Genomic DNA, 17,870 nt, shown 5'->3' with positions numbered 1-17,870 from the left:
CCCGAGATTTATAATATTTTGTCGCGGTTTTCCCGAAAGTAATAAAATAAACGCATTTTAGTCAGGATATTATGATTTTTTTCTGAAAACAGTGGAACAATTGAATATTTACTAATCAACAGGATTTAAAAATTTTATTGAGCATTAATTTGGCTTACATAGGAAAATATAACTTTTATTGTACAGATCCATTAAATACCAACTTTATTCAGTATATTCAAATAAGGTTTATACGTTTTTTAATAATTTTTAAATTCGTAATAATTTGGGTTTTGAAGTGATCAACCCCCGGTGGTTGGTCACTTTTTCGTTTGACACTTTTTTAAGTTTGTACCCCGTTGGTTGGTCAAAGTCAAACTAAAAAGTGACGAACTGTCACTTTTTACATGGCGTTCTCGCACACTATCAAAACAAACGTTTGGTAGTGTGTGTGAACTCCGTGTAAGAGAGGTGTCAAACTAAAAAAAAGACCCCGTTCGTTTGACAACAGATGGTGTCATACCATCGGGATTGGAGTGTATTGTTATTCTTCTTTTGTTAACGACATTTGGGGTGAATCTGGACAAATGTAACGAATGGAGCACCCTATTCGAGTGGTAGAAATGACAGTTCTCTCATAAGGGACCATCCACAAACCACATGAACACTTTTTTGGAATTCTCTTGTCTGATCACGCCTTCCGTCGGATGGGGAAGTAAATGTTGGCCCGGACTAAGCTAAAGGTTAGGTTGTTAGCTCAGTCCGGGTGTAGGAGTCGTCTCCCTGGGTCCTGCCTCGGTGGAGTCGCTGGTAGGCAGTTGGACTTACAATCCAAAGGTCGTCAGTTCGAATCCCGGGGTGGATGGAGGCTTAGGTGTAAAAAGCCTTCGAACACCTAGTTTCGAGTAAGAGTCTCGCAATCGAAAACGCCAAGGCAGCGAATAATTTGATTCGATAATTTAATTGGTCAGGAGTAAAAAAGACGATGACAGGCCCGAAGCCAAGGGGTGGGCGAAGTGCGAAGCATTCAGCGAAAACTGTATCATCAACAGACCCAAAATGATTCAAAACAAGTCACTTCAGCAACAACAAATATGTCACGCTTGAGCTTGAAAGAAGCCTTCACGTTACGCATTCTGTCTTTTAAGCACCAAGATAAGCACTTATATGCAAAAGACCTTGTGTTACGCGTCACGAGGGGGTAATGAACGCTCCCATAGAAGGATTAGCGCTCATGGGGGAAGACACTTTCAAGATTTTTATCATGAATGACATCTCCGCAACGGATTGATTGAAATTTGTTTACTTCGCTAGTTCCACTAGTCACCACCTGCTAGGCAAATGACGCTATTCTTACCTTGCATGCGCTGTTTTCATATCTGTCCATTCCCTCGTTTCTTGTTTTGTTTTGATTATGTTGCTTTCTGGACGACTTGTTGATGCTAGTTACACCAAATAAAATTTATATTTTCGTTTTACCAAAAAATCATCAATTTCCTATTTTATTTGAATTTGTACAGTCATATCAACTTTCATGTTGATTCAGTAATTTCATTGAAATTCATCTAAATTAAAACGCAATTTTTTATGGTGTCAAAACATGCCTCCCCTCAATATGAGGGGTGGGACACGAAGTAAACAGCTGATAAAAACGTAAACATTCCACCAGCACATGCGCACACCCATCCGGCTTCGAAACGTCATTTGTCATAACAAACAAACAAAAAAGAAATGTTTCCAAAACATTCAATGATGCGTCATCATCAGCTGTCACGCCCGCCCGTCATTGAATGTTATCATTCAGAAAGATACTTTCTCGTTTTGCAAGGTGTAACAGTGGCAAAACATTAGTCATTGAGGCGTTTCTATTTTCTCGGTGTGGGTTATTGTAGTTTGTGCCGCGTAGTGGCGTCACACTTGACTATTGTGGTTTGATTGTAATTGGGGGTTGTCCAGCCCCAACCGTTGAAAGTGACCATCGAAATGGACAAGTTGTCGGTGTTTAGCAGCTTGCAGAAATCGATCGATACTCTCAAGGCAACGGGATGCAGGTGAGAAAAAATGACTTGATTAAGGGTTGGCAATTGTTAATTTCGGCATATTCCGCTTTAGTTCCAAGGAGAAAATTCACCACTTTGGGTTGATCAGCGAGTCGATCGTGTCGGTGAGGTCGGGCGTTGGAAGTGCCAACTTCCAGAACCACCTCAGTTCGGCTGTCGAATGTTTGCTGGCGTTTTGTGAGGAGTCGGACTCGGGGGTACGGATGAGCGCGGAAGAGAACCTGAACAAGATTGTTCGATTTTGCGAGGGGAACGGAAGTATCGTTCGGGTTCAGATTGATTTGTACCACGAGATAAAGAAGAACGGTAATGAGCGATCGCTGCGAATCAGTTTGGCCCTGTTTGGCCATTACTGCGGAGCTATCAAGCAGCGAAAGGGTAAAACTTTCGCGCAGAATCTACTGCCGAGTATCTACGCGATTTCGAAACGATCCGAGACTCAGGTTCTAGAGAGTTTGAGCACCTTTTTAAAGGTGTTCACCGAACGTTTGGAATGCTACATGACCGATGGAGAAGTGCTGAAGATGACGGAAGTTTTCGTCGAGGATTTGGCAGCCGAGTGTGCCACCAAGCGACGTTGTGCCGCGCAGAACATTGATTTCTTCATAGCGGGGTCGCGATGTCCGGAAATATACGCCAACAATGCGTTCAACCGATGCATCGAGATGCTGCTGAAGAACCAAGGACAGAACGCGGCTCTTGGAGTGCTAGCTTGCTTTCGAGGAATTCTGCCGCTGGTACTGCAGCATTCCAGCGTAGAAAAGTCCATCGAAACGCTCGATTTGGTACTCCACTTCTTGAAGGACGGATCTCACAGCGTAATCAACGCAGCCCTCGAGGTCATCAGTGTAATCTTCGGCAATCTACCAGCTGCGGTCAAACAAGTCCTGCTATCCCAAGACGTAGATCACCGAAAGTTCTTGCTGAAGCGCAAAACCCTTAAAAACTCCGTTTTCAAAATCAACCTCAGCGAAAGCATGCTTAGCTCTCGCAAGTCCAGCACCGACGCCCGTATGGATTCCCTGAACCCACGATACGCCGGAATGTCCTTCCTGCAGGTCAGCTCAACCCTACGAAGTTCACTCCCGGCGACGACAAATCGCTCGCGTCCGCGTCCGACTTCGAGCTAGACTCGTTCCGCAGCATGGAGTTCGACAACTCGTCCAACTTCAGCCCGGAAAAGGACCCGCGATCCCCGCGATCCACCCAGCCTCCGGACACGATATCGCTGAAAAGTCAAAAATCAACCGATTCCATCGGTTCCTTCATCAACACATTCCTCACCACGAGCACTAGCGCCGGCGAATCGGTTACCAAGTTCTTTCGCAAGTCGTTTGATTCGCCGGTGGCATCGGCTTCGGCGCACCTTCCGTTGGCGGACCAGCACGACGATCTGTCGCTGGAATCGCTGGCCAGCAGCCAGATCTCGATGCAGAGCAGCACGGCGGATACGATTCGGAACGAGCTGCTGCTGGAGGTGGACGACCGTACGGAGACGGTCAGCGAAACGCTCCAGGAGGCGGCAAGGGAGGACGAAGACGAGGACGTGACGGAAGCGGACGAGGTGCGGGCGGAAACGCCGACGACGGCTTCCATTGCGGGGTAAGTTTTGTACGCAGTGTACGCACTTGGTAAGGAACCGGCCATGGAAAGTTTCACCTGGGCAGCAGCGGTAGCGAAGCCAAGCCAAAGAGTGTGAAGAAAAGCCTCAAGAAATCGTTCCTTCTCCTTTGTTCTGCTGTTCGTAAAGCGCCTTTCCATTGGAACTGCGTATCGGCCACCAAACCGAAGTGCGCATCACTACTGCTGCGCAAAAAAAAAAACTGTGGCGCCGAACAGAAATGTAGTGGTTTGTCGTTAGCGTGTACATCAGCCTGTGGCGCAACGGGCTTTGACAGGTTGCGCTCGTATTTTGATTTTTGTCTGCTTTCACAACATAAAGTTTGAAAACACGATTCTGTATGTTTTGACAAGATCGCCCACAAAGTTTCCTTTCCACTATGGTTTTTATTTGGTTTTTGTTTACTTACGTGTTGGAATTGTTGACTCGTTTCGTTTAACAGCACTATGTAAACATTCAATGGAGCACCCGATTCGAGTGGTAAAAATGACAGTTCTCCCATGAGACTACTTGCAACGCGGCTCTACTTTGTTCTAGCTGTTTTATTTTTCGAGCTGTATTTTGAAACTGAAATAAAACTGCTCGACGAGTTTGTTTCAAACGTGAGACGATTTGGAACTGAAATAGAACTCAGTTTAAAAAAAATCAGATATATAGAGATATCCACGTTTACGAGCGAGCATCGTGTTCTAGTTTCATTTCCGCCAGTTCTAAAAATTTAAAAATGCTCGCAATTTGAAACAATGGAGCACTTTCATTCGAGCAGTTTTTGCTTTTTTCTACAATGTATTTCTTATGGAGTGAACTGTCAAAAACTGCTCGACTGCGGGTGCTCCATTACAAAACTTTGCGCTGCAAATAGTCTAAGGAATACATTGAAGAAAAAAGCAAAAACTGCTCGAATGGAAATGCTCCATTTCAATGGAGCACCCGCAGTCGAGCAGTTTTTGACAGTTCGCTTCATAAGAAATACATTTTAGAAAAAAGCAAAAACTGCTCGAATGGAAGTGCTTCATAAAGCACCCGCCGTCGAGCAGTTTTTCCTTTTTTTCTACAATGTATTTCTTACACCCTACCAAAAATCATGATTTTCTGAGTTCCACTTTTGGGTTGAACTGAAAAAAATCGTATGAAAAGTGGGATATTGAACTCAGTGAATCATGATTTTTTGGTAAGGATGTACGGAGCTGTCAAAAACTGCTCAAAAGTGGGTACTCCATTGAGTACAATTTCATTGCACTGTAACATTTCACTAGCTTTTAACTTTATCTTTTTCAAAAACTTGCTGAGTTCTGTCATTTAACTCTGAGATGAGAATGACAACTGTCATTTCTGCAGCGACCCCTTACAGTAGAACTTCTGCCAAAGTAGCAAAAAATTTTGCTAAAACACCAAATAAATTTCTAAATTTACTGTTCTCAGATATTTTTGGGCAGTCATCAGCGACCTGCAGAAAAAAGTTTTTGCTTTTGATTTTGAAAAATATCAGCGAAATCCAATTTTCTGCTGATCCTCTCTCCGTGCATTGGGTGTCAGGGGGCTTTCGTAACCCACAACTTCCCTTTCCAGCGCCATGGAAGACATCGTCAACATCGGCGACGCGCCCGTTCCCGAGGACGACGACACCACTCCTTCGCGGGACCTATTCATCGGTACCATCCACGATCAGAACATTCTGGACTACACGGTTCGGCTGATCGCTTCGCGGTTCCTTCTGTCGGGCAACAGCTGCGGCTCCCTCATACCGGACTCGACCGTGCGCGTATCCGTCAAGGCCATGTCGCTGCTCATCGTAGGCCAGTGCGTTCAGCTGCGACCGGAAGTGATGCTTCTGCCGCTCGAGAAGGACATTCCCCGGGAGGAGTTTGACGTGGTGGAGATTTTGAACTTGGAGGACGCCATTGCCGAGATTAGCAACGAAGCGATTCTAGAGGTTGATGAAGGGGCTGCGGCGGCTGGGTCTGCTGAGGTCTCCGAAGTTGATGGTCTGCTGGAGATAAAGGAGGACCACTTTGGGGAGTGTACCAGCTCGACGTACTTTGAGTACTTTTCGCCGATGAGCATCAGTCTGGATCAGGGGTTGACCTCGCTGAAGAGTAAGCTGAAGTTGGTGGAGGAGAATTTTAGTACGATGGCGATGGACAGTCAGGACAAGCTGAGCAAAGAGTTGGACGCCATCTTGTCACAGTCGGACTGTAGTGGGGAGGTGGCGCGAAGAAATCGAAAGGAACTGCTGGTGGTGCCGAGGGTTATCACGGTGGACAGTGGAGACCGTGCTGGCAAACGGTTGGTTGGAGAAGGCGAACAACAGATGCTAGCCGACGTGTTGCTGTACTACGATCATTCTGATCAGACATTGAGGGGTCATGTGCTGCAGATTGTGGGATACTTCGTTGGAGTGGTTCTGGAAAAGCATGGTAGCCTGGAGAAGTTTTTGGAGGGTGTAGAAAAGAACGCAGAGTTGGACAAATTCATCAAGCTGGATGCACTGTTGCACGTAGTTGCCAAGGTTGGTAGCATTGGTTACGCTAGAAATTAAACGACTAATTGTATTTTTTTTGTAGGGACTCCTGGACGAGATCCATACCGTTGTGAATCAAGCATTGACAGCATTCGATCAGATATTCGCTATATATTGTCGAATTCGACCAATTGGACCACCTCCAAAACTAGAATCAAGCGATTCCGAGTTCACCTTTAAACCAAAACCCAGTGAAAACATTTTCAACAACACAAAGTTGCCTACCATGACTCCGGAAATCTTGATCAACAAGCTCCTGCTGGTGTTCCAAAACAAATACTGGTTGGTTCAGTGCAAGGTTTGCGATGCGATTGTCAACCTGGATTTCGCCTTGTTACGAGCAGCTCTCGGCACTGAATCGGCTAGAATTGTACAGGACAAGGGCCTCGATCAGCTGTTACTACTGATCAAAGACGGTGACTTTCGGGTGCGAAATCATTCCGGTGAGCGGTTGATGGGTTGGATTGAAAATCTCGCCAAGTGCGGCTCGCGGGTCAATGAAGGTATCCTGGAGACCTTCGTCAAGGAGTACGTTACGGCTAGCTTTGCGGAACCCATTGACGCTAGGAGGCTAGAGAAACCGTCGGACGTGAAGTTGTTCGCAAGCAGTGCTGGACCCGTTATCTACAAGTTGAGTAACCAGCTGCTGAACCTTGGCGATCGTAATCAGTTGGTAAGATCAATTTGGAGTGCTCATGATCACAAATCAAACTGTTTTTGTTTTGTTTTATTTCAGTTGGGCATTATTCACTTCTTGAGATTGTTCGTCACAAAATACAATCCGTTCGATTTGCTGGAAGTTTGGAACGAGTTCAATTTGCTGAACGTTCTGCTTAGCTTGATGAGTGAACACACCGGAACAGCTTTGGATCTCACCGCACAAAGTGACCTGTTGAAGATTTGTTCCTCCCTCATGATCGGTAAGATGTTTGGACACGTCTTTGTGTAAAAATCTAACTCAAAAGTGTTTCTAGTGACAATGTCATCGCGCACGATCAGCCCAGCCGACAACGAGGTGATCGACAAGTTCATCTTCCACGTGCTGAAAATCTTCAACATCTACCAGCACCTGTTTACAAACGTCAAGCCGGTTGTGATCTCGCGCGAGAAGTCCGATCTGTTCATTCCCCAGAAGGATCTGCAGTTGATCAACTGCTTTGGGTATTTGGAAACGATCCCTTCTACATCAAGCTATACGGCTTGTTGAAGAATTCGTTCGAGAGCTACAAGATAACCGTGAATGGAGATGTTGGGCAGAAGTTGTTCAGTCTGTTGCGTTCGACAATCTCCAGCTTGTGGCGCTTGCTGGAGATTAAGAACATCACAACGATGACAAACGGATTCAAGTTCATCGAAGAAGTGCTACGATATCTGATGACTTTCCTGCCGTACGAGCCGGAATGGTGTGTCAAGTGTACCAGATATCTGCTGCGGTTCCTCTTCACGTGTAATTTTGTCAATCGAACGGGGACGTTGAGTATTTCCGGCGTTCAGCGGACAGTCTTTCGCTGCACGATTCAGACGCCTGTCGGGAGTTCTTTGACCAATATTACGACTTTCACAAGTGCAAGTCGATCACTTCGACGACCGATCTGGGAAACTACATCAAACAGTTCGAGCAAATGGTGATCGCGTGTTTGAAAATCTACTCCAAGACGAGTGTGGCCGTACAAACCGCCATTCTGGAACTGCTCTGTCAACTGCTGGACTACAGCATCAACTACCAGCTGCTAGACTCGAGCAACGTGTTCGTGGAGTGCGTGCTGAAGCACGTGGAACTGCTTGAAACTGGAACCATTCGGGGTTCGGAAGTCTTGATCGGAAGAATCATTAAGTTCCTGGTCCTACTCCCGCACACAAAGACCGCTCAAAGATCGTAGACATTCCAAAGATCATCAACATCTGTGATAACATGCTGGCCAACGGGTTGATACGGGATACGGCGATCGCATCGCTGCAGGTATTGGCGCATGAAATCTTTTTCCTGAATCGAGCCGTAGACCAGACCAACCTTGGCGAGCATGCCACCCAGAAGGAGGTGATCCTTAACATGATGATCAAGTTCCCGGAGGAGGTCCGATGTTACGAAGCGGCGCCGACGATCCTGCTGGTGGAGCGATCGACGCGGTCTGGGAAGTACGAGGCGGAGATTTTGAACACGCTTGTGGGGGTAATTCAGGAGGGAAAGCTGCTCATTGAAGGAGATAGAGAGCGGATGATAGTGGAACAAACGCTGGACGCGCTGGGAAAACAAGTCTTGCTGGAAAGCAATGCTATGCAGAACTTTTTGAAAATCTTTTTTGGGCTTGAGAAAAACAAAGACATTGACGATTATCAGAAGATTTTGTATTATCAGCTTATTTTGGAGAAGGTGCTGCTGAATACGGAGGAGACATATCTGGTGAGTCACGTCAAGCTGTTCTTCAACAAGGAGCAGTCGTTTGGGGTGGATGGCTCGGGAGAAGCTCTGCTGACAAGGACGCTGAATGACATCTTGGGCAGGTCGATCAGGAGTTCTAACGAGGTTACGACGCGACTGTTGAAAACCATGACAAAACTACGCAAGTTTCCAACCGTAAGTAAGCGGTTACTGGAAAGATCAACTTCGATGGGTGGGATCAAGTCGTTGACCATCCGGCAGTCTTTGAACTCTTGATAGGTTGTGGAGTAGACACAAAGCGGTTGGTTACATTCACTAACAAAGCCTCGAAAACAGTAGGATCACAAGAGGTTGCTGCAGAATTGATACGGTTGCTTACGGAGAGTAAACCAACAAAGGATCACTGGACTTCGGACGAGATTACGCTGCTTGTTGAAAGTCATCTCGACCTTCTATTGTCGAACTTCCCCTCGTTGTTGCTTGAATACGTCCCTCTCAAAGAGTATTCCTTGCTGATTGTGCCTAATGTAGTCTCTGCTATGAAGATTGACAATTCAAATATTAAATTCTTCTCATTGCTGGAAAAATCACATCTTGAAAGTTTCACTACCTGTGTAGACCATCTAACAAACCTATTACACGCTACCAACATCGTGATCGCTCGAAAATCTGCCCTAGTCCTCGACGCCAAACTAGAACAGCTGCTGAAAGCAGAACCCTCGAATCCGAAACACTTCACCAGATCCTCCCTGGCGACCAATTCGGGCGACTCTTCGCAACATTCTCTCCCGATCGTCGCAAGCGATTCCCAAAGCTCTTCAAAACCGCCCTTCTGCTAGTACGTTTCTACCCCGCTGTGGTACCTCCCCAGGATTTGCTTCCTCGGGTTGACGTGACACAGCTCAAGCAGATCGCAACGGACGAGCCGTGGTTTCTGGAGCAGATCGCCTACCACTGCACAGGACCTTCGTACACCAAGTCCAAGAACGTCGCCCGCATGCTGCTGGAGGTTAACTCTGAAAGCAAACTGATCAACCTGTTGTCTTCGGCCGATTTCAACGCACGGCTTCTCCGGGAGGTGATCGAGACCGGCTTCGATCACATGTTGCACAACTTCCGTGTTGATTGCGTGCTGTTCAACCCACATCTGAACTATTTGAAGGTTCATCCGATGTTGAAGGTTGCGTTGATCGTGCTGGTTAGGAAGCTGGACGAGATCAACGGAACTCCAGAGGAGCGATGGGCCGAACGAACGTTTCTGAATTGCGCACGATCGGTGATTGGCTTTCTTGAAAGTCTGTCCCGATTGGAGCATATCTGCTTGATCTACGTCGAGGCGAAATTCGTCGATCGTTTCATCAAGGACAACCTGTTGAAGTCTAACTTTTTTGAGCCACTGCTGATCTTCGCTCGCAATTGTGCTAAGCTGGTGCGGAACAAGATCGCGACAACTTGCCTACAAAACACAACCATTCTCGAACTTTACCTAAAAGGTATCGATTCCACCATACGCCAGAAGCATCTCTGGACGGAACTGAACCAGAATGACAAGTTCCGCGACGATCAGGAACTTTACGTCAACCTTAGCTTCGACGTGATCAAGCACCATCTGCGAGGATCGCCCTTTCTGGAAAGCTACCGTCCGCCGGAAATCTTCTCCGACCTGATTGCGACCCGGTACGACCAGGTCGAGGTGTACCTGCAGGCCATCTTGATCGCGCAGTACATATCCGAACGGCAGCTCGAGTGTCCCGAAGAGCTACGATCGCTGCTGAAGACCGTGCGAGCCGTTGCGATTGCGGTGCTCAAGACCGATCGGTTCTACCCGTTCGCGATGACCCCTGGTGAGGTGTTCAACTGCTACAATCTGGATGTGGACGTGGAACCGCTCCGACTGCCGGCCGTTCCGATCGACTACCTGTACGAACTGGACACACTGGAGGTCTACTTGAAGCGGGTGAGCATTTTTGGCTTCTCGTCGAAGCAGCAGTTTGAGGAGTTGTTTATGTCGCTGTTGGTTTTGATCAACAGGGAAGGCGACCCGGACATGATCAGTGAGTGTGATTTGCGTTGATTTTGGGTGATTTTGTAACGGGTGTCTTTTTTAGACTACCAGGAACAGTACGAGATCAAAGGCATGTGTTTGCGGGCGATAGTTGAACTTCTACTGAGTTGCTACAAGTACCCGCGGATAGGATTCGGGGACGGCAAGTTCCACCATGTGCCTCGTAACCCAGTGATCAAGTGCAGTACCGTTGGGTAATTTCTCTTTCAAGAACAAAATTCGTACCTTGAATTGACACTCTGCTTTCTACAGTCTCAAAAAGCTGCACGGTATTCAGCTGTTGATTCCGCTGAACAGCGTCTTCTACCAGTCGAACCTGGAGCGCAACCTGCTGGTGACCTGTACGGACGAACTGTGCGCCGGCGGAGACAACGCGATCGGGACGCAAACCTTCGGCTGTAATCAGTTCTCGATTCAGTACTCGTGGCATGCCATGGAAGGGCTGGTCAACGAGTCGCTGGTGGCGCGGAACTTGCGGTACTTTATCGAGAGAGCTAACCTGGACGTGCTGAGTTCGGTGCAGCTGATCTACGACATCTTTGGGCAGCTCATGGAGGTTTGTGGCTGCTTGGAAGATCTTAATTATATTTGGTATTGATTGTGGTGACTTGTAGGACTTTTCTCACTGGTACTGCCACATCTGGTAAAGTTCTGTGAAATCTGTGAGAACCGGGACCAAATCCGGCAGCTGTACACGCTGGTGCTGGCACTGCAAGAGCGGGTCCCGATGGAGGATACGTTGTCCCAGCAGCACATTATCTACCTTCTCTGCAAGATGGCCGCTCTGCTGGTTCCGTCAATGGCCGAGCTGACGCACTTGTGCACCATCATTCCGACATACCTGAAGAGCACCCAGCTGTACATCCGGGACGCCACCCTGGCCGGACTGATCTGCCTACTGGAGTGCCTGGTCACGTCCAACACGACCATGGGCGGACTCAGCGAAGAACTGCAGCTGTTGCGGAACGTGATCGTGAACTACATCGTCAAACACGGCATTATCGATGAGAGGTTTGTGAAACGTTAGGGATGTCGGGATTGAATATTAAAAAATGATTTCATTTAAGTTCAACGGCGTTCAGCGACGTGCACACCAAGTTGGTTTGGACCTTGAACTTCTACTTGATCGAGAACACTTCTCGGTTCGTGACGGACTGCAATCTGCTATCGAATAGTGTCATTTCGGCGAATAACATACTAAAGAGGACAACGAATCTTGAGATCTACTTGTGCATCCTGAATGTAAGTTTTTCTTTCTAGATCACGACTACCAGGTCTAACAAATGATCCCCTTCCAGGGTCTGGATCGAGTGATCCTTACCAACACCGCACCACGACCACTTCTCGAGAAAATCGAGAAGCTCGCGCTGGACCTGGTCAAGCAGGACAACGAAATGTTCTCGTTGGCCGCCCTCAAGCTTCTCGTAGCTTGCATCTACCACGGTTCGGCCGAGCAGCTCGAGGACACGGAACGCTCCAACGGAATCGTCCAGGACGAGCCCGAGATCATAATCCAGCAGATCGAGAAGATAGAAATTCTCTTCACCAAAATCCGCACGACGACCCCGCAAGGTGCGCGCATCTTCGGCGAAGTCCTCTGCCAGCTGATCCGCGACCTGCTCCCACAACGAGATCCTAACCAAGGTCTTCAAGGAGCTGATGCTGAACCAACCGAACCCGGACATCATCGCCACCGTCACCCATCAGGTGTTCCGCTCGGCCATCGATTCCTCTTACCTGGCCCTGCTCCAGGAGTGGCTGCTCTGTTCTCTCCCCAACTTTCTCTCATTCCCCCAAATCAACAAGTCCGTCTGGTGCCTAACGGTCATCTTCCTGTCCGCGTCCCTCAACCAACATCTCCTCAAGCTTTTCCCGGAGGTTCTGTCGCTGCCCTCGTACCAACAGCTGAACGAGCGCGAAATCAACAATTTCATTCTGGCGGCGCGCGATTTCTACCGCAAGTTGGAGCCACCCCAGCGCGCCAAATTCCGCGAGGTGTTTGAGCAGAGTGACTCGTTCGTGTACCAGAACTTGCTGCAGTGTCTGTGAGTATTTTAAGGCTTTTTAGTGCTTTATATTGTTATTTTTACACGCTGTCGTGAGCTATTATTTATTATTCTGCAGAACTTTGAACGAACAGCGAAAAACATGAGTGTAATCACAACTTTATAAATTCAGATGTTAATCAAGAGAAGTAGGGTTATTGGTGTTCTAAAACTACCGAATTCCTACAAAAAGGTATGTCTTATAAGTTTGTTATGGGACCATCCATAAACCACGTGGACACATTAGGGGGTTAGGGATTGTCCACGCTCCATACAAAAACTATTTGTTTTGTATAGAAATTGTCCACGATTGGGGAAGAAGGGGAGGGGGGGATCTGAGATTTCAAAAAGGTATCCACGCAATTTATGGATGGTCCCTGTACTGGATGCTGTAAAACCAACGGTCTCAAAAATCAAATCAAACTATCCACTTTAACGACCCCCAGGTTTTTGTTGTCTCTATGGCAAGTTTCTGCTCGAACCACCCGCCGCCACCAATTTCACCGGAGCAGGCTAGGTTTGTTGTGTTGTTTGTCTTTATAGCAGGGAGACGCGACTCTCACACCTGGAATGACTTAACGGCCTAACAACAACTGAGGCCGGGACCGAGGTTTTACTTCTCCATCCGATGGAAGGTTGGAGCAGATAGGAAAGCAGTTTCATGTATTAACATTGAAAATCGGACCATTAGTTGCTGAGATATCGACATTAGAAAATGGTGGGCTGTTTGGGTGAGACTTCAAAAACTTCAATTTTCCTGTTTCTATTTCTTTAAGCCGCTGTATCTCAGCAACCAGAGGTCCAATCTTCAATGTTTCTTAGACAATTTTATAGCAAATTTTCTGAACTTTTAAACAAAAAAAAAATTAGAAATGCTCACTCATGGTCACTATTTTTAAAAATCAAAAAACTGCAAATATTTCACTAAAATCAAACTTTCGGTGGCTATATTATGAGAGCAGAGCCCTTTTTCAAAAAATCTGTAAAGTACTTTTCGGTTCCAAATTCAATTTTACATAAAAAATTCAGGTCATTTTTTTAGTATAAAATTTTGATTTTATCAAAAATCACTATTTTTTTTCAAAAATGTATAACCCGGCGGCAGATCCTTTTACCATGTTTCTCTATGGCTCAAAAGTTGCGGATTTTTGTCCCCTAAAACATATAAAAAAATCTGGAAAATAAAAAAATCTGCATTTTGTTCCGTGTACCTATTTTTCTCAATATGGCGGCCAAATTTCCCGGGTTTTGAATTTCCCGGGAAACGGGAAAAATAATTTTTGGAATCCCTGGAAATGTATGAAACAGTCATAAAATCTATGTTTTTATTATATTTGTTATGTTTTTCAAGCTTAAAATCATAGAATAAGCTTAATCATATTAATTGATGATAATCTACTCTTCAATCCAAACTAGGACGACAAGTTTTAAATTGCTTAAAGAGAAATAAAATAATTTTTTTTTGTTCTTTGTTGTGATTTGGATTTGAAATGAACAACAAAGTGATTCAAATTAAATAAACTTATATAAATACATTTCTTTTTTATACGACATGGTCAGAAAAGTATGAAAAATTTATTTGAAAGATCTTTAAAAAACAAGAGGCGACAACACATAAAATTACACCAGTCAATGTAAAATTTTAGATTAGTTTTGAATTTGAATAAACGACTTTTGAATTTTATTTTATTTCATTTTTTAAATAAATTTACCGTTAAAATTGAAAAAAAAAATAAATTTTACTTATTGATACATTTATTGAAAAGTTCAACTTTCACAAAAAAAACTTTTGCAAAAACATATTGTACAAATTAAAAAAAATAGTAACTCGCCAACTAGGAAAAAAAAGAGGAATACAGTTTGAATAGGTAAGTAGATTTTAGAGCAAAAAAATTAAAAGTCGGTGTTCTGTGAAATTGTTATGTTCTGTTCCTGTTTCAACCAAAGTTATTTAAAACATCATGCAAAAAATGGCTAAATAGGTGTCTTAATTCGTTTCTTTTGTTCTAATTTACCCCACATGCCAGTGTTCGATGAAAAAAACTAACTTAATCCACCTATGTGGTTGGAGCCTTCCTCACTCATTACCAACAATGAATATCACTTAAATATCACTTAAGTGGCCATATCTCGAGACAGGGATGCCAGATCTTCAATGTTTTGGACTGGTTGGAAAGGTCCTTTGATAACCTAACCAACGATGGGTCGGATGGTGGATCCGGACATAGTTTACATACATTTAAGTGAGATCCGGCTTCCAAAAAGTACACCAATATCACTTAAGGGGCCATATCTCGAGACAGGGTTGCCAGATCTTCAATGTTTTTGACTCATTGGAAAGGTCTTTTGATAACCTAACCAACGATGGGTCAGATGATGGACCCGAACACAGTTTACATACATTTAAGTGAGATTCGGATATATGTGAAAACACATTTTTATACATAACTTTTGAACTACTTATCGAAACTTCAATCTGTATAAAACTCGATCTATGGGATCCTAAACCAAGTCGAATGCAACAGGTTCGAGTCAAATTGGTTCAGCATGAGCTAGTTTGTTGGTCACATACATACATACACACACACATACACACACACATACACACAGACATTTGTTTTTTATTTCGGGAATTCCCGGGACAAATAATGAAAAATCCCGGGATTCGAGAATTCCCGGTTTTGGAAAAATCCCGGGAATTTTGTCCCGGGAATTCCCGGGATGGACGCACTAGTCCTCAACAATACAGTCATGCCTCGGTTTTGCACGCCTCGGTTTTGCACTGCCCCGGTTTTGCACCGTTAAGCTGCCTCGGTAAAGCAGGGCCCAGTGCTTAACTGAAGCACAGAGCTTATGGGATTTTGGCTATATGGGAGACATTGGCTATAATTCTATGAATCATCATGCAAACATCAAAAAATTATAGTGTTTTGGAATCGGGATGATGTCAGATATCCATTAAAATTATTATTTCATGAAATTTTTTACAAAAATACGTATTTTTCCTGTATTTCGAAAATGCAATTTTTTTCTCTAAAGAAACCAAAAATATATTGTTATTGCAATATGGGTATCAAATGATCAGGGTTTTTTCATACATTTTGGATGTAACAATAACATTTTTAGAAAATACTCAAAATTTTCACAAAACTACGTATTTTCGAAAAAAATACTCAAAATTTCAATTTTTACAATATGGGTATAAAACGATCGGGATTTTTTCATACATTTCGAATGTAATAACAATTTTTTTGAAAATTCTCCAAATTTTCACAAAACTACGTAATTTTGAAAAAAAAATACTCAAAATTTCAATTTTTCAAATATGGGTATCAAACGATCGGGATTTTTTCATTCGTTTCGAATGTAATAGCAACATTTTTAGAAAATACTCAAAATTTTCACAAAACTACGTATTTTCGAAAAAAAATACTCAAAATTTTCGTTTTTACAATATGACCTTTTAAATTAAATTGAAGCATAGTCACAATCTTCCTGCTCAGCGGATTTCGCCAGAAGGAGACGACGATGATCACGATACCAAATGAACACAAAGCGATCTAAATATACTGTTTTCAGGCTGGAATAGATACCAAACTGTCACACGTAGCACTACGGTGGTTTGAGATATCTAGAATCTCAAGGGCCTCAGTGGTACAATTTGCGGTGCGTCTCAGTACTAATGAGGTGGTTGCGGGTTCAAGTCCCGTCGTCCCTTAGAAAAATCGGACACATGACGATACAAAGTAACAATTAATGAAAAAATCTCAACCAGATACTCATATTGTAAAAAACTGAAATTTGGGGGTTTTTTTCTAAAAAAAAAACGTAGTTTTGTGAAAATTTGGAAATTTCCACAAATTTGTGTTATAACTTTTGAAAATGTATAAAAAAAATCCCGAACATTTGATACCTGTTGTGAAAAACGGAAATTTTGAGTATATTTTTTTTTAAAAAATACGTAGTTTTGTGAAAATTTGGGGAATTTTCAAAAAAAAAATGTTATTACATTCGAAATGTATGAAAAAAATCCCGATCGTTTGATACCCACATTGTAAAAACGGAAATTTTCAGTGTTTTTTTTCGAAAATACGTAGTTTTGTGAAAATTATAAGTATTTTCAAAAAAATTTGTTATTACACTCGAAATGGATGAAAAAATCCCGATCGTTTGATACCCATATTGCAAAAATTTAAATTTTGAGTATTTTTTCGAAAATACGTAGTTTTGTGAAAATTTTGAGTATTTTCTAAAAATGTTGTTATTACATTCGAAATGTATGAAAAAATCCCGATCGTTTGATACCCATATTGTAAAAATTGAAATTTTGAGTATTTTTTTCAAAAATACGTAGTTTTGTGAAAATTTTGAGTATTTTCTAAAAATGTTATTGATACATCCAAAATGTATAAAAAAACCTGATCATTTGATACCCATATTGCAATAACAATACATTTTTGGTTTCTTTAGAGAAAAAAATATGCATTTTCGAAATACAGGAAAAATACGTATTTTTGTGAAAATTTTTATGAAATAATAATTTTAATGGATAGCTGACATCATCCCGATTCCAAAACACTATAATTTTCTGATGGTTGCATGATTTTTCGTACGATTAAAGCCAATGTCTCCCATATAGCCAAAATCCCATAAGCTCTGTGCCTCGGTTATGCACGCCTCGGTTTTGCATCCCCCATATGCGGTGCTAAACCGAGGCACGACTGTACCTACAACTTTGCCGAAGACACCAAATTGATCATAAAATTCAGCTGTTTGAATATTTACATACCATTTTTGTATGGACAGCAGCCAAAATTGTATGGAGACTTGTATGGGTGAACCAAATGATATAATAAACTAGAGCATGTTATGTTTGAGCTTTTCCTGTTTAATGCATTGTCAGGGAAATGATTGTATATTAGAAATTCATGACCAATATTTTTCAATCTTCCAAGCTCGTTATCGTTCAAATGAAACTGAGAAATTTTTTGGAACGGGACTTTGGAATTTACAAAATTGTAAAAATGTTCTATAACATTTGGGGCCAGTGTGTTATAATAACTACAATTTAGACTGTAAGCTTGAAGTAAAAAACAGAAATCAAATGCTTGCTTGTGTTGTAGAGTTTATTGACACAGAAAAACGAAACCACTGCTTTAAACGAACTTTATCCCTTTACTACTGGTCACCCATTTGTCA

At 43.4% G+C, this 17,870-nt stretch overlaps 1 protein-coding gene across 1 annotated transcript; it reads left to right on the top strand.

Annotated features, from left to right (window-relative positions):
- The first annotated feature begins 1,736 nt into the window (after nt 1-1,736).
- Nucleotides 1,737-12,817, top strand: LOC6035649 (huntingtin). Its single transcript, XM_038248180.1, is given in 17 exon segments — nt 1,737-2,030; nt 2,092-3,104; nt 3,107-3,641; nt 5,230-6,169; nt 6,225-6,854; nt 6,918-7,101; nt 7,156-7,344; nt 7,347-7,646; nt 7,649-8,035; nt 8,038-8,772; nt 8,775-9,278; nt 9,281-10,615; nt 10,670-10,820; nt 10,879-11,637; nt 11,694-11,868; nt 11,925-12,250; nt 12,252-12,817. Coding segments are annotated over 17 exon segments (8,655 nt in total). The 5' UTR covers nt 1,737-1,962; the 3' UTR covers nt 12,676-12,817.
- The last annotated feature ends 5,053 nt before the right edge of the window (nt 12,818-17,870 follow it).

The sequence above is a fragment of the Culex quinquefasciatus genome, chromosome 1 (genome assembly GCF_015732765.1).
Source record: "Culex quinquefasciatus strain JHB chromosome 1, VPISU_Cqui_1.0_pri_paternal, whole genome shotgun sequence".
Taxonomy (NCBI): domain Eukaryota; kingdom Metazoa; phylum Arthropoda; class Insecta; order Diptera; family Culicidae; genus Culex; species Culex quinquefasciatus.
The sequence above is the reverse complement of the archived record's forward strand: the minus strand, read 5'-3'. Positions and strand labels throughout refer to the sequence as shown.